General features: G+C 31.0%; 1 protein-coding gene across 5 annotated transcripts in view; it reads right to left on the bottom strand.

Annotated features, from left to right (window-relative positions):
- Window positions 1–17410, bottom strand: part of LOC139520260 (uncharacterized) — a 49758-nt gene extending 32348 nt beyond the window's left edge. For all 5 annotated transcript variants that reach the window (XM_071312754.1, XM_071312755.1, XM_071312757.1 and 2 more), the window contains exons 1-14: window positions 17236–17410; window positions 13190–13324; window positions 12082–12237; window positions 11222–11344; window positions 9667–9846; window positions 8573–8707; window positions 7865–8011; window positions 7349–7422; window positions 6543–6699; window positions 5900–6008; window positions 4778–4987; window positions 4195–4392; window positions 3136–3321; window positions 2380–2709 (exon numbers count right to left, since the gene is read on the bottom strand). In XM_071312754.1, coding sequence (XP_071168855.1) covers window positions 2380–2709; window positions 3136–3321; window positions 4195–4392; window positions 4778–4987; window positions 5900–6008; window positions 6543–6699; window positions 7349–7422; window positions 7865–8011; window positions 8573–8707; window positions 9667–9846; window positions 11222–11344; window positions 12082–12237; window positions 13190–13324; window positions 17236–17316 — 2221 coding nt within the window. In that variant the 5' untranslated portion in view covers window positions 17317–17410. The remainder of the gene's footprint in view (window positions 1–2379; window positions 2710–3135; window positions 3322–4194; window positions 4393–4777; window positions 4988–5899; window positions 6009–6542; window positions 6700–7348; window positions 7423–7864; window positions 8012–8572; window positions 8708–9666; window positions 9847–11221; window positions 11345–12081; window positions 12238–13189; window positions 13325–17235) is intronic.
- Between the last annotated feature and the right edge of the window lie 951 nt (window positions 17411–18361).

Here is an 18361-nt window from a genome sequence, read left to right as displayed (position 1 = left end):
AAATTTAAACATAACAAGAATGTGTCCTCAGTACACGAATGCCCCACTCGCACTATCATTTTCCATGTTCAGTGGACCGTGAAATTGGGGTAAAAACTCTAATTTGGCATTAAAATTAGAAAGATCATATCATAGGGGACATGTGTACTAAGTTTGAAGTCGATTGGACTTAAACTTCATCAAAAACTACCTTGACCAAAAACTTTAACCTGAAGCGGGACAGACGGACGGACGAATGAACGGACAGACTGACGAACGAACGGACAGACGGACGGACGGACGCACAGACCAGAAAACATAATGCCCCTCTACTATCGTAGGTGGGGCATAAAAATACTTATGGTCAAATAGTAGTGATTCCTTATACTGGGGATTCTTTTATTTTCATAGGTACCAACTTATGTGATATATTTACTTCATGGTTTTAGCATGTAAGCTTTTAGAATATTTTTATATAGTTGAACATTTAAGTAAGTGATTAACCTAGGCTTAAATTAAAATATTGTTTGTTTGCAGTTTACCGACCGACCCTTGAAAATCCTCCTGACTGTGAAAATTTTATTGCTTTAAATTTGAAGAAATTTTTTTAATACTTCTATTGACGCGATCCGGAACTTTGGGTCCTTTCCGGAAATGATTTAAAGTCTGGGTCAATTACGCATTTCAAGTTCGGTTTTTCTTATATTCCCGTCAAGTGTTCATGTGACCATTTAAGGTGGCATGGTAGTATTTCCTGGCCCATAGGGGATAATGATAGCCTTTTTAGAATTTTCACCCATTTCTAACACTGCGAAAAATTCTACATTCACAGTTAACTGAAGTACTTTCATTTTACTATTCAGAAATGAATTTGAATGTGTATCATGACCGTTTACTTTTTTTGCTATTTTTAAAAACCTAAGGCCACTAGTGCTTTTAGGTCTTTTATCGTGCAGTGAATACAAAATTAAAAAAAAATTCTCAAAAATTCATTTTCATCTGTATGTAAAATTATTTTATATTTTTCTACACCTGATTCATCCCTCAGTTTGGGAAAGTATTTCAGTTGATACTGTATTTTTTGTCCAACCACACTGTTTAGATACATTTACCAAAGTAGGGTACACAAAAGAGCAACCTAAATTCTGGAATGCAAATACTACCGTGCCACCTTAATGATAAAGCACATGGAAATTGTTTACAGGTATCCATGAAGTCACGGAGGAGTACTTTACGCTGTCGTCTCGTATCAATTTTAAGACAAATAACAAACAAAAAAGTTTATTAGTAAACTGTTTATACAGATTCAGGCACATGTAATGATGTGTGATGATATCATTGACGATGATGCAGCGGATATTCATAACTGACACGATAACCATTCTGTCTCAAACAAATCGGGTACAGAATCTGTGGAGCCTGACTTTATGGAACCAATTTCAGTGGTTAAATAATTCGACAGCAGCTTGAAGTATGGCATATTTTCTACAAATCGTTGTGAAGACGACAAAGATGAAACCACTCCTCCGTGACTTAAATCTTCATGGATATCTGTAAACACGCCTGTACGGAGAAAGGGCTCATTTGAAATGTTAATGGATATAGATCATGCCAAATCAATAAGAGGCCACCCTAACTACACAAAGATGTAGAGAAAATGAATGGTTAGCTTGAAAAATAAATATACTCTCTCTATATTAAATCTATCTTCGATTGCAATGAGTATGCTCCTTTAGGATAAGGGGGGCTGCCCCACTCATTGCAATTATTCTCTTTCTTACAATATTAAATATACCCAAACTGTGTGGCCTGTGTGAATTCAATTAAAACATGTCCTTAGGAGCTATGCTGCCAAATTTTTTTATGCATTAAAAACATTTCAGTACAGACCATTTACTTTTAATGGGGTGCTATGGATTTCACCCCAAACTTTATAGATTTCTTTGGTTTTCATTAAAGCCTGGCAAAAATATAACCTTTATCACATATAATTAAATATTGTTAGAAATATGAAAACAGTCGAATGTCTTAATACTTTTTTTTCAAGTTGCCTTTTTTTCAATTGAGGAAGATTCAATGGTTTTTTTTTTTATTATAAATACACTCTTTAATACATTGTCTTATAAATCTTTAATATCTACATTTTTCTGATGAAAATACTCTACTCATGAAAACATTCTAGTCAAGAAGCATACATGTCTGAATATATTTCTTTAAAACAGTTCTAGTCATAATGACATTCCTTGTTTATAAGTGTTCCAGTATTTAATAATTATACCATATTTTATGTCATAAATTGGATAATGACACTATGTTTGATTATAAATTTCTGATAATTGGTATCCTACCAATATAATGATTTATCAGTATCAAAATATTTCACAAAATTTTTCTGCTAACCTTGACTAGATTTTAACCTTGAGACACGTTGATATGATTCTACAGGCTTTACTTTGCTCTGTTGATAGGACTCCTGTGGATTGACTTTTGTTTGATGAAATGATTCCTGAGATGACGTAGATTGCAATGATTCTGTACTTTGCTGTAATGCACTTCGTTGTAATGGGACTACTTTTTGTAGCGTAGACATGGATGAGTGAGTGAGAAAGTCCTCCTTACTGCAGATATCCTCCTGTAGGAATCTGTTGTCAAGAGGTAGAGATTTCAAAGCACCAGTTGATGAAAATTTAATGTGACTAGAACTGGAAGTTTTCCTTCTTTTCTCAGCTTCTGTAATGATAAAAAATGTTTTAATTAGAAACAATTTTTAAATAATAATTCTAAATGCTATCTTTGTCCATATTAAATACATCCTTTTCATCTATTCCTTGTAAAGTCTCTTAATAACAGGCATATAAAGTATTTGACACAAAATTTGCTATAGCTTTTCATTTTCATTTTTTTCTTTCTCTCTCCATTTAGGAGGCTTACCTTGTGAGGCCCTGTCTGAATCTAAACCTGATCAAGATATATAAAATATATATACAAACAAAAAATTTTGAATACTATTGATTGTTATTTTGAAACTTGCAGCTTTTTTTTAATAAAAAATATCCTCAATTACTTTATTTTTTCTACAAATTTTTATCATTAAAAATATGACGTTCAAAACCATTTATTAGAAATAAAAAGCTTAAAGTTTAAAAATTTAAAAACCTGCAAATCTGAGATTCCGTCTCTCTGGACTAAGTATGCTTGGCTGATTATCTGCATTCAATCCATTTTTCACTTTTCTTACACATTCTAACAAATGTGATAATCTTCTAAGTAATGATTCCACTGCTGAATTACTGGTTACATCAGAGTATACATGGGTTGATCCTGCTCTTATCCCAGTTATTGCTGTAATTTGGTTAAAATTAAAAATACACAAGTCTATAAAAGTGAAATGATAAAGAAATGGCTTTCATAAAACTTAACATTCTATAATACATTGTTACTTTTTTGCCATAATTGTTTTTGGTCAAGGGAAAAAAGAAATTATCCCTAGAAACTAAGAAACTTGGAGACAATAAAATAAGTATAAAAGTTTAAAGTTTGTCCCAAATATGGCAATATATGTGTAGTCTTTGTAAGAATCAGGCAATTTAGGTAAAAATTAAAACATGATTAGAAAAAACCCACCGAGCTAATCATGCTATTTAATACTAACCACCATCCTGAGTTAAAAAGTATTAGTCTTTCCTTTGAGTGTGTCTGGTAATATCAAATAACTTGTTAGAAAATTGGTTAGAATGATAGCAAATTACAGAGTTATCTCCCCTTACTTGTTAATTTCTAGTGCATTTCAACCAAATTGTATCTTCTATTACCAGAACAGAAAATGGAAATGAATGTTATTTTTGTGCATAACTACATATTATAAACTGAAATCAATGTCAAATTGGGTGGGTTTTTTTAGTCATGTTTTCACCACTGCCTGATTCTTAGGCAGACTGGCACTTAAGTGTTACAAAGTCAAAGATGAAATGTATAAAAGCTGATATTACAGCATTTAAATTCTAAATAAAAGTAAATTATGTATGGCTTTATGATTAAACAATAACTCAACTTAATGAAACAAGATTGTAATAAGCTGATCATGACATGAGGAAGGGTAAAAGTAGAGAAGGGCAGAATGGATTGATTTAAAAATAGTTATGGTCAATATTTCTCAGAGCTTATATTTCATTATAATTTTCTGTAATTTAAGGGAAAATAACTTTATAAACAAACCTTTATGGAGGCTTTTAACATAAACCAGCAATCCATTACGATATAGTGGATCATCGTGGCTATCGACAATTCTCTCTCCGACCTGACACACACGCCTTGATCTACCCACCAGAGATTTAACTGCACTGCTGATACCTTCTACATCACAGGTCATTACATATCCCCTACATACACCTATATCTTCTTCTATTCTTTTCTCTGAAAAAAAAAATGTTATATATATATCAATTTCTTATTGACCAAAATTTACAATGAGCTGCAAAAGTTTCTTATCTGTCTCCATCTATGATTTCACCTGGATAGATGCATGCACCATGAAGCTAGATCTCTAGTGAAATATTGCATTTTTTTTATCACATTTTAAAAATAATTAATGTTTTTATATTTGCATACTGAATAGTTCTTTAAAAAAGCATTGTTAGTCAACCTGTAATTTTCTTTTTGTAATTGAAGTTATCTTTGTTTTGAATAATCCACCCTCAAATAGATTTGTATGTTATGTGTTGTTATTTATAGGCTCTTTGCTAACTTACACCATGCAAAATTTAATTTTTTGTTGATGATAAATAAGAAAACAACTTACCAGAAACACCCATAAATATCTGAGGGTCTGTCATTTCATCCAGGATTTGCATCAAAGTATTCAACTCAAAAGACCATTCTTTCATTAAAAGCTTGACATGACGGACAGCCATCTTGTCCAACTGGTCCCTTGCCATACATATAGCTGCTGGTACAATGTCAGGATCCAGTCTTTCAAGATGACATACACAAGTTCTAATTACTCTGACACCTGTAAGATATTCACATATAATATTTGTAAGAAAATGTTAAAATGTATAGCTATTTGACCAAAACTAAACCTAGTATTGAAAGGTCCAATTGATGTTACCATGTGATTGTTGAATTTTGAACATCAAATACATGTTTAGCCAAAACAGGGACAAGACTACATGCATGTTAATATGAATGTACCTATATGTTGTAAAACATTTGGTTAATAAAGAATTGAAGTTAAAAAAAAAATTAAAAAAAAAGTACACTTTTCTATTATAAGGTATCCATCAAGCAATTTGCAAACATTACAAATCTTTAATTTTCTGTAATAATCTACTATTATTTTATTGTTTTTTTTATATTTTCAATCACATTGTGTACAAGTTTTATAACATTTGCTGGCATGTCAGTTAACTGCTAGTAGTCTGTTGTTATTTATGTATTATTGTCATTTTGTTTATTTTCTTTGGTTACATCTTCTGACATCAGAATCGGACTTCTCTTGAACTGAATTTTAATGTGCGTATTGTTATGCGTTTACTTTTCTACATTGGTTAGAGGTATAGGGGGAGGGTTGAGATCTCACAAACATGTTTAACCACGCCGCATTTTTGCGCCTGTCCCAAGTCAGGAGCCTCTGGCCTTTGTTAGTCTTGTATTATTTTAATTTTAGTTTCTTGTGTACAATTTGGAAATTAGTATGGCGTTCATTATCACTGGACTAGTATATATTTGTTTAGGGGCCAGCTGAAGGACGCCTCTGGGTGCGGGAATTTCTCGCTACATTGAAGACCTGTTGGTGACCCTCTGCTGTTGTTTTTTATTTGGTCGGGTTGTTGTCTCTTTGACACATTCCCCATTTCCATTCTCAATTTTATTTAATGTGGCTTACACTAAATTAGTTATTAATAAATCTTATAAATCTTACGTGTGGCATCAGTTGAGCTAGCTGCAGCAAAGCTTGCCACTTGACACATTTTATCTGCATGTTCTTCAAACTCTGTTATCAAAATGTCATTTTCTCCTATAGACTGATCCTGACGTACAATAAAGTATTAAATTAAGTCAATATGAAAATACACACACAACTGATAACTAGAAATTGTCAAATTGTTCCCCAAATAGTTTACAAATAAGACATTTATCAATTTCTGTTTGCTTTAAAGGATCTGAATTCTTTTAAATAAAATGACACATCAGATTATTTTTTACCTCGATATAACATGTTTACAAATTCTATAACAAAGATATCAGAACATTTTCTCTTCCGGATGTCCCAACCAAATATCTTTTCTTTTATTTTTTCTATTCAGCAATAGAATATCTTGATAGCTGCAGTTGGAACAACCTTTCAAAAATTTTGGGTCCTCAATGTTCTTCAACTTCGAACTAAATTGGCCTATAATCTTTCCTTCAATTATTTTGAGCGTATGGAATACAAAATCATATTAAATGTATCTTTGATGAATTTCTTTTCCTATTGATAATTTCCATTACTCTAAGAACTATGTTGTAATGTCATAATGTATAAATAGCAGAAAAGTAAATGAAAATGAAAGATGTTCATGTACCTGTTTAGGATACATAGCTGCCTTTATCAATCTTTCTATAGGTTCTGTTGTTTCTTTGAATATATCTACTATCAAGTGAAGTAAACTCATGTTGACGTTCTTCTCCAGTTCACAAAACTCATCAATCAATGATTCACAACACTCATCGTAATCCTCTCTGTACCAAATGAAATTTTATTATACATTTAGTGCTGTGTTTTCATTATTATTCTTAATATAACATTTTTTCATCCATAGTTGGTATGGGTGATCAAAGAATCTAAATGTTCAACAATGTACAAACATTATGAAGGCTTGAATACATAATTTTACAAATTTCTCCAATCCACAAAAATAAATGAATCCACAGTAATCTAAATTTAGGTTACCATGGTTACTGTCAAAGAACAATCTAAATGAGTATTCAATTACCTTATACAATAAGGGAAGGCCATTTTTAGCTATAATGAAATATAAACAAGATCGCAAATGCTTAAGTGTCTTGCTGCCAAACTGATCATGGCTTAATTTTATGTTGAAATCTTACAAATTAAATAAAATCTAAGGTATCACATAATCGTAACATACATTATCAAAGATCCATAAAAATGAGATCAAGGACAAGACTGACATGTATACCTGTATTTCAATAATTTCTAATTGTATCTTTAAAATCAGAAACAAATATAACAGAATATATTCTGACACATGTTTATATATCTTTTGATTGTATCTACTAGTAATTATGCCTTTCTGTTGCTTATATCTTTTTAAATGTATTGTTGGTGACCTTTGTTCTTCTTTAAGTTCATTACAAATATACTGACCTCATTCTCTGTATATCTGTTTTCTCTTTGATAGTAATGGACAAGGCTAAAACACGACCTTTCAGTTGTAAAATCTACAAATAATAACATATTTATCACATTAAAAACTGGTTTCAATGGCACTTACGCATTTCTCATTGGCAAATATTATGAAAGTACATGGATATTCTAATACATATGTATTCTTTTTAATATTAACTTTTTTATCTATTAAAATATTAATCTCCATCTGACAGTTGTTGTATAAATTCTCAATAGGGTTGAACATGACATTCCACAATGCTCTATAAAGTTGAACTTGATATTGGCCTCTTTTTTTTTTTAGTGTCACAGATGAGTCTTTGGTAGACGAAAGTTTTTTTGCCATTAACTTAGGATTTTGATTTGATTGTACTTTGGTTTAAGAGAATAAAGATAAGTATGTATCAAATCAAAAAGAATATTATGTATGATCATGATGATGTTGAATTGAAGTATTAAATCAGTGCATTATTATAAACTATAATTTCTACTCACCCTTTGACAATTAATAATAATAAGATTTCTATATGTGTCTGTACAGAGATGTGCCACCAACATACTATGTCTGATAATTCCTTCTGTCCAACTTTCTACATCTATATCTAAATCCTCTCGGTTTTCTGTAGACAGTGCTTCTAATATCTAGAATTGTTTTGTATCAGTAACAATGTTTCTTTAATGCTAGATAACAAATCTGTACTAATGGGGATTCATTATTAATTGTTGGGTACCAATTTTCATGGACTTTGTAGTATAAAACAAAGTATAAAATAAAGTATAAATTTCCTATATAGTCTTGTACAAAACCTTTCCAAGGCCCTGATATCAAGTATCCATATAAAAGCTATTTTTCTTTTCAAGAAAATTGGTACCCATGAAAATATATGAACTAATAGTATTTGTATGCTCTAATATACATAGAGATTCATAAAACTGAAATATACACCTGACACTACGGTAAATATTTATCTTGATGTATAATAGTGTGATCACTTTAGCTCATCAATGAAGACATACATAAAAATTTCCAGATGAATAACAGCTATAAAAGGCTTGTTTCTATCGCATTAGAATATATACAAAAAAATCATAAAATTATTGTGAAATGTACAGCTTATTTTTTTCTTTTCCAATAATTTGTCCTAAAGTTGGTAAATGTTTGCCTTTGAGAATGTTTAAGGACGATTTTGAAATAAAACATACCTGATCAATTTTAGAAACAAAGTATCCAGGTTCCTCTACATCTAAATAATCTTCTTCAGTAAATTTGTTTTCTATGGCCTCAACTATATCTCTTACTGCAGACAAAACTTGGTTAATCACATAGGACTTGCTCACCTGTCAAAAAGTAGGCATTTAATAGTAATCAAAGATTATAAATGTTAAAACTAGGTGAAAGAGACTCTTTTCAGGATTTCAGATATCATATATATACAGTATTATACTATTCATCAAATAATGGAACACAATTCTAAAATATGTTCCTGCTTGCAATTTATTGACACTTATGAAATTCAGATTTACTCCAATTACTGTCATGACTATGACTGCATTTTAGGTCTAGGACTTTTTCTGTTCAGAAAGTCTTTTTAATAATATATAAAACCCTGATTCCCTCTTGGTGAAATAACAATCATAGTACAATTCTTAGCTACCTACATTATTTACACCAGCCTATTGATTAAATTGGTTGGAAAAAGATAACTATCTGTTAATCAAGCATTTTAAGTAATACATGATGGATGCTTATTCACAAGTAAATAAATATTAATTTGTATAAATTGATTTATTCCATATTGCTAAAACTTTCGTAGGTTTTTCTATATGAATGGGATTTGAATAAATAAGCATATTCACCAAGTTTTGCACGTCGAATATCCTTTTTCCGCAGGTGAATTAAACGTTGCATGCTTTTACGTGTTTAATTCAGGTAAACAATGTTTGATGAACAATTTGTTTTGGTAAATATTTTACATTAGATACATTTCTCTCGGAATATGGAATAAATAATTACTGTCTTCTGTTTCGGTAAATTTGTGGTTTAATTGACTTTTGAAAAAACTGATTTTCACTTTGACCGCACATTTACCTCATCAAAAGACAGTTATTGTATAAATTTATTGAATAACTGTTTGTTTCTGTGAGATAGGAGAGAAACTTGCATTTTCTTTAGAGATGTTTGTTCAAATTATTTTTAATCTTTTTTAACCTTTTGAATAATAAACAAATGTTATGATTACTACTGGATCTGCTAATTTGTGCAAATATACTGAACATAACATTGTAAAAATACTTACATGAGCCTGTGCATTGCTAGGATATTTAATACAACTTTGTAAAGCTACACTAATTGATGGAATGGATTTCTTCAGTAAATTGAGAGCAGTAATTATTTTCTCCCTTTGTCTATCTTGACACAGATCTTTTTGTCTCTTGTTTGCTAAAGATGTCAAAATGGAAGTGGTATCTGTGAAACTCTGAAAGTAAAACCAAGGTGTGCTAAACATGTAAGAATGGAAGTCGTATCTGTGAAACTCTGAAAGTAAAACCAAGGTGTGCTTAAGATGTCAGAATGGAAGTGGTATCTGTAAAACTCTGAAAGTAAAACCAAGGTGTGCTAAAGATGTAAGAATGGAAGTCGTATCTGTGAAACTCTGAAAGTAAAACCAAGGTTAAGATGTTAGAATGGAAGTCGTATCTGTGAAACTCTGAAAGTAAAACAAAGGTTAAGATGTAAGAATAGAAGTCGTATCTGTGAAACTCTGAAAGTAAAACCAAGGTGTGCTAACTATGTTAGAATGGAATTTGTATCTGTGAAACTCTGAAAGTAAAACCAAGGTTAAGATGTAAGAATGGAAGTCGTATCTGTGAAACTCTGAAAGTAAAACCAAGGTATGCTAAAGATGTAAGAATGGAAGTCGTATCTGTGAAACTCTGAAAGTAAAACCAAGGTATGCTAAAGATGTAAGAATGGAAGTCGTATCTGTGAAACTCTGAAAGTAAAACCAAGGTTAAGATGTAAGAATGGAAGTCGTATCTGTGAAACTCTGAAAGTAAAACCAAGGTGTGCTAAAGATGTAAGAATGGAAGTCGTATCTGTGCAACTCTGAAAGTAAAACCAAGGTATGCTTAAGATGTAAGAATGGAAGTCGTATCTGTGAAACTCTGAAAGTAAAACCAAGGTGTGCTAAAGATGTAAGAATGGAAGTCGTATCTGTGAAACTGAAAGTAAAACCAAGGTGTGCTAAAGATGTAAGAATGGAAGTCGTATCTGTGAAACTGAAAGTAAAACCAAGGTGTGCTAAAGATGTAAGAATGGAAGTCATATCTGTAAAACTCTGAAATTTAAACCACTGTCTAATCAATATGGATTAAGGAAATCACTACTCTGTTTCAAAATAGCAAGCTTTTCAAAAGACTGTTATAAATTAATTGTACAATGTTTATAAATAGAGGAACTAAAAAAGCAGAGAAAAATGAAGGATCTGTTTGCTTGTTTTCAAGATATAAGCCATTGAAAATTAGGTGGGAAATAGTTCTTTTCATACATTTAACATTTAATGATTAGCAACTTTTTTCTTTCGACACATATCAAGGATTTTAAAAGAATCTCAAATATGGCTTTTCAAACTATATGTCATAAAATTATGGAAAAAAGTAGGGGTTTATACTGTTAGCTGGGAATATTTTTTTTAAGAAAACTACAGGATAAAACCACAGAGGATTCAAATATCTTGCAAATATTAAAAAAAAAATCAAAAGTTAATTGATTCTGGCTTTCTGCTTTAATATGGACAAGACCTATAATACAAAATCCTTTTCAAAATGTGTCTGGTTTATTAATATCATTACCTTAAATCTAGATAACAGATCAGTCATATTATCAACATGACTTAGAAGTCCAACAGCATCTGAGACAGTATGGGCTGCAGTCAGAATTCTCCTAACTTCATAATCATCAGACACCAGTAATACCTACAAAATAGTAAACAATATTGTTTTCACATGAAAATGCATACAGTTGACATGGTTGATGGTTCTTTTTTGTTGCACTTAGATAACACATAGTGAATTTACACTTTTGTGTATCTTTTTGCTTTTATAATAAGAAATAATAATATTTACTATTTATTTATCTGTTAAATGTGAAGTTTGCAAAAATATCAATTTCAGCATAATACAGGAATTCTTCTTCAACTTTATTTTTTAACTGTTCATTCTGTTTTTTTTTTTTTAGCCAATTCACAATATATCATTATTCATTAAAAAACCATGAATTTTCTGAAATACTTTAATTCCATTCTCAGTTAATGAATGTTGATTGATTTGTTTTAATAAATTAACATGTAATCTTATCATGTGCTAAAATCTTAAGAGTTGCTAATTTTACTACGTTGTTTTATTTTCATATTTTAACTTTATCAGTAACAGTCAAAAATGCAATTAAATATCTTCATTTGTTTGCTTTTAAATACTTGACATCTTTAAGCCAAGAAAACAAATTTGTTTTTAACTACTAATGGCAAATATAGCAATGTATATATAGTATGAATATCAGGAAAAGATCAAGTTTCTGCGATTTCAATATGAACTCTGTTTTTAACCAGATAGCTGTGCTGAGTCAGATTTTTTAACCCAATGCAAGAAGTTTTTTCATTATTCACTTCAAAATAATCAGGAAAACAACTAGCATTTCATGGACTGCGTCTTACTTTCATTGTTCCTTGAAGAACATTCTTGGAGGCAGTTATAACTCTACTCTTATTTTCTTTACTGGCTGAGGCTGTTACTCTCTGTGATGCTATGTATAAATCACTGCTAGATAAATCTAAGATCTCACAAGCACTCTCCATCTGTCTCTTCAGCTCCTATTGTAACATATAAGTAAATATATTAAAAACATGTACAAAATCTATAATCTTAAATTATGATTCCTGCCATGGAGTTTAGTTCGTGTTAGTGTTACTCAATCTTTAGTTTTTTGTGTAGTGTTTTTAGGACTGTTGTCTTTTTGACCATTTTCGTGTGACTCAGGGGGTTTCATTATCTTTGATGTTGACCGGTACATTCCTATTTGTAGGTGGTACTTTTCAATCATTAATTCAATGAACATCTTATATAAAAATTCCTGAACTTATCAGTAGCATAGAAGCATAAAAGTACCAGGTACCGCCTCCTAATGAATGGCCTGGTGACTCATTGTTTTTTATTGCCATCTTGCATGTGTGTTGGTATATAATCAATGGGGTTTTGTAATTTTGTAAATAATTGAAATTTTTATTTGAAATATAGGTATAAACAAAACTACATTCAACAATTCAATTACATGAACTAAAACTGTGAAAGTACTTTTATTCGTGGGGAACCAATTTTCGTGGTTTTCGTGGATGACTGTATCAACGAATATAAGTGTCAAACAAAATAAAACAACCATTTTCCAAAATCAAGACATGGAAAGATCCCCATGTAGAGCTAATTGTATAATTGTAAATCTCAAATACATGTAGTTATGCTTTAAAAAATATTATTTCACGTGATGACATACCTCTGGATTTAATATGAAGCAAGTCAAGGAACTATGGCTTATTGAAAAATATTTCACTTTTACAAAGAAATGCACACCTCAGCTGTATAATGTTGAATTTTTTGATAAAATTATTTTAAATTAATTTGATTTTCCAGCCAAAATTTAGCAGGTTTTTCTACAGTTTAATACAGTTTGAAATACAAAAAAAAAATAGCTATATAAATCATAAGATATCAGATTTTTTCTCCGGTTTAACTATCTCTAGTAGATTAAAACATTAGTTTGAATCCTACATCATCTGCAGTCTTATTAGCTCTTTCTTTTCCTAGTGTCACAAGACGTTCCGCAGCCTGCATAACCATTTCAGCACAGGGCCCCATATCAGTTTGTATGCCATCTGAATGGTCAAGAATTATCAACAATGAAATCTGAAAAAGGAAAAAAATTGGGAAACGGTTAGTGATATATTTTAAAGTGTCCAAAAGATAATTTCTGACACACATATTGACTTGACAGAGTATAAGAAAATGTGGTGTAAACATTGAAATAACTTGTACAGGATATACAGGGGGAAAAAAAATTCTCTATCAAAATCTATAAAAAAAAACGTTTCTAGACTTATATTTTAAAATGTAGTAGTTAAGATCTTGCAGAATGGTGTTGAATGGTGTTAATTACATAATTATGTTTATTGTTAATTTTGACATCAATATGTTGTTTTTTTATATCTTGTTTTTTTGTATTGCATTATTTAATAATGGACACCTGGAAGGATTGTCATGAACAAAATAAGGCTGGAAATATAGTGGCCATCTACAGAATGAATTTGCTGATACAATGATACATGAAATATGACACAGACATAGGATTCCCACTATCATTTTCTCTGTTCAGTGGACATTGAAATTGGTGTCACAACTTGTTCATTCCTCCTATTCCCACTTTTTTATAAATCTAGTAAGAAAAGTTCAAATTTCATGAGGGAATAGGAGGAAATCTTGTACATACAAAAGATTATACTGTACATTTGTATGCACGTTGTTTAATAAACTTTTAATTGACCAGTGTTTTTTTTTGGATAGGTAATAGGTTATTTTTGTGTGTGTACATATATGAATTCTGTGTTTTTAATTTAAATAGATATGAAAGAAATAGGAACAAATATAGGGAGAGGGCCGTTCCAGCCCAGTCATGCTTCAGTGATTCCCTATATAATCAACCAAATTTGATTAAAAAAATACCCCCCCCCCCCCTTGGATCTGCCTACATGTATGATATACAAAATACTATATCCACATGTACATGTATATCATAAAAACATAAAAACAAATAGATATTAATGTCATTCTTAAAAGAATTATGAGAGAAAAAATGTAAACAATCAGCAAGCATTAAAGGACTTTATAAAACTGTGTTCTTAAAATTCCAAAAACAAAATCCACGAAAACTTAACAGTCTAAAAATTATCGATATGAAAAACGTCTCCCTCTGTTTAAATAAGTTATGCAAGTTTTGGCACATTTGTGCACATTTGTGCATACCATTAACATTTTGGCACTCAAAAGACAGTTTCTCAGGATTCGTAAACATATTAAAATTCTCATCTTCTGACACTATTTATGTGTTCATATATAGAGTTTGTTCCTTAAATTTCTATAAAGCGGACATTCAAGTAGTACATGTTCCTCAGTTTCCAACGTACTCATGTTACTATCACACATACAGCAGATCTGCACATGCTCTTCATTGAGCAGGAGATAACAGTGTTTTTAACTTAATTTGTTACCACCACTATGTCTTGCAGAAACTTGATGGAGATCATCCGACCATTTGTTTCTAAAATCGGTTAAAAGTTTATATTCTATTTTAGCTACATGTACATGTACATGATGTAACACCGTAGTTTTGTAAATGTTCGTGTCATTGTACCAGTCACTAATATTACACGATTCAAACTGCTGATAAAGACTATAATTTTCTTGTTGAGGTATCTATCCATATGCTCTTCTAATCTGTTGTTTACTATGATTGTGTATACCAGTTAGACATTGGCTGGTATTAGACTGTGTACCAGTGGATATAATGCAGTCAACCATTTGGTGAAATGTGTAAAGCTTGAATAGGCTTGGACACTCACAGGAGTAAAATGTACCTTTACTATATGATTTATGGTTCATTTTTGTATCTGCTGCTGCTAAAGATTAACACACACCAAACTATGTTGTCTGTTCAACAAGAATGTGCTACCTTTGGCATGTTTGGTAATATGTCCTCAGATACGTATACCCTCTATGATTATTTCATCAACGTTTTTTTTTTATAAAACTGCACCATAGTACTAGGTTTGTTTTGCATTTATTGTACATGGAAATCTTGTAAGCTGGGAAGTGTTTTTTTTTCATTATCTATCATCAACTTATGTGTTTGGATGGCAATTTTTTAGATTTACAAATTCATGATAATATTGCATTGTGATATCCGTGGCCGCCATGTTCGATATACACACTAAATTTTAAAAGTTTTCTATGAACTTATCTGCCTTCTGCAAAGCATTTGTAAGTTATAAAATACATCGATAATATATTATTATTTAATAATCAATGTTTAAAAGTCACAAATATGTGCTAATATTAAAATTTCAAGTGTTATTCGGTCATTACAAGTGTTATTCGGATAATAACAGTGTTATTCGGTCATTCATGTAACCCTACATTTTCCTTCAACATAATTTGTATCCAATGTATTGCCTATTGCCGTATACACCTTATGGCTATTTGTCCGCCATTACTGGATATCACACAGGTTCCCGTAAAATTTTGACGTCATAAAACAAAATATCTGACACCACAATGGAAAAGTGATTGTTGTATGCGTCAAAAGTTCAAGCGGCCGGGTCAGCCGGGATTAGCGATAAGGTGTATTGGAGACAGGGTTGGCAAAAACCCGGGTTTTATGAGTATTGCCCAGCCCAGTGGGAAATACTGGGAAAACCCGGGTTTTACTGGGTTTTATTGGGTAATACTGGGCAATACTGGGTAATAAGAAATACTGGCCTGCATTTTGAAGAGATTCAGTGATTAAACACAAATGCAATATACATTATTAAAGATATTTATAAACTCAGACTTTGATTTATAAATAAGTTTCATACTTGTTTAAGAGACTTATAATAGAAGTGTATACATTTGAGAAAGTATTACTCTAGCAACTCTGAGACAAGTGTACAAGAAGACACATTAGACAAATATAAATAGCAAAAAATCTTTCTCAACAATTATCCTAAAAATCTATTAAATCACGTTCTGTCTAGATTGGTCAAACTGTTATCATTTATGTAAAGCCAAAGAATTCATTTATTACAAATATATATAGCTAATATTAAGAATTAACAATTGCATTTAAGAAAAAATCCTTTTAAATAATATCTACATGTATGTACATTTTGTACATTGTACATCGCTAATTAGTAAGTAATTATTTAGATTAGAACACAGATATGTTTATATAACAATAATCAGCCTTTTCATTTCTATAAGTGCTAATGACATGACCATGTAGGGTGTTTATTTAGCAATATGATTGTATTTCTATTTGAATTTACCACACTGCAATAAAATGTATTTTTTTTTAAATAGTTTGAATTATTGAAACAATGCTAGGAAATTAATAGGGTATCCTAAAATGTACTAATCTGGTATTCTGCCAACATAGAATTAGTGGAGAAGAGAATGAAATTGAATTTTCAATCTTCTAGCAATGACTTTCTATGGTTATCTGTATAAAATGTATAAATTTAGCTATAACACTATGAAACTAGTCTTTACTCTTTTGTGTTGAAATAAGCTTAAAAAATCATATTGCCCAGTATTGCCCAGTAATACCCATTTCAGGGAGTATTGCCCAGCCCGGGAAAACCCGGCTTTTCCCACCTAGGTTTTCCCGGGCGGGTAATACTTTACCAACCCTGATTGGAGATTTGTTATGCATGTTTTAACAAGTCAAAAGCTTTTAGATTTATTGTTGATTTACTGATGTTTTAATTTTTCCTGCAATTGAAACGAACAACTTATTGTTTAATCGACTTTAAATAGGTGCCGATTTGACTTTTTCTAGACTATTATAGTCACTATAGCATATAGGTGCCGATTTGACTTGTACCTTGACAGACGAACGAACGAACAGACTAATAAACATGATGGGACATAATAAGGAAAAGGTTGAATAAACAGTATTGGCCGATGTCCATCCGCATATATATTTTTGGAGAAATAAAAAAATAAATCGTCTGCCACATCACAACATTTTTGTGATCTGACTAACGCGGGGTTATACATCTCACCTGTGACGCAATTGGTGCTAAAACTCGTTCTATTGATTTTGTTTGTACTAAATTTGACAAAAGTCCACATGTAACTTCCATCTGAATTTAAAATTGTACAAAACAAGCTGAAACTTTTTGTTATCACTGTACAAACATTTTCAAAACAATCCTCGGCTTTTTTCTTCGTTTTAATCGATAAAACCCGTCTTACCCGATAACACAAGGTTTGCACTAAATAAGTATGCGGTTCCGACCTAGGCACATACGTTTAATACTCTTTATTGTGTAATATTTTAAAATTGATATCAATTGAATAATCATTATTTTGGCACCATAACTGGTTAATAAAACTAACCAAATATATCATATCTTATCTTAAATTACCATCTTTACAACCTTTTCTATATAGATTATACTGTTGTATTTTCCCGTTTGAATGGTTTTACTTTTACTCTAGTAATTTTGGGGCCCTTTATTGCTTGCTGTTCGGTGTGAGCCTAGGTTCCATGATGAAGACCGTACCTTGACCTATAATGGTTTACTTTTTACAAATTGTGACTTGGATGGAGAGTTGTCTCATTAACGCTCATACCACATCTTCTTATTTAGTGTCACTTTTTAATTGTCTGTATTCTTCTCTAAAAGAAATTTGGTCTGTGTGTTATATAATGCCAAAATATCCAAAATAAAATTTTGGGTAACAATGCAATTGATTAAAATTATATGAAACAAGCTTTTTGTTATTCTAATGGTATATATCATTTTTCTAAAACAATGCACGGCAAATATACTAAATAATATAATCCCTGTATGCACGTTTTTAATATTTACTACAAATTTATCAAGAAGTATCGACACATAGTATTTCATTCGGTTTTTGTTGATTACAAGCTAATAAATTTTCGAGTGTGTTACCGAAGTTAAAATTGATAAACAAACAATACAAAACACGTAGGGCACGTATCAAATCGTATCAAATACGTGAATTGGTATAGCTATGATAAAAAAAATATATTTTCAATACGTTCCCATTTGTTAATAATACTTTTCCGTAACAGTTGTTTAAAAATGCTTTAAGTATTTAATTTGTACCAAGAGAATAACGTTTTACTACTAGCTTTCGGAGTTCCATTGGACGTTTGCT

Source organism: Mytilus edulis, chromosome 4 (genome assembly GCF_963676685.1).
Source record: "Mytilus edulis chromosome 4, xbMytEdul2.2, whole genome shotgun sequence".
In the NCBI taxonomy this organism is placed as follows: domain Eukaryota; kingdom Metazoa; phylum Mollusca; class Bivalvia; order Mytilida; family Mytilidae; genus Mytilus; species Mytilus edulis.
The sequence above is the reverse complement of the archived record's forward strand: the minus strand, read 5'-3'. Positions and strand labels throughout refer to the sequence as shown.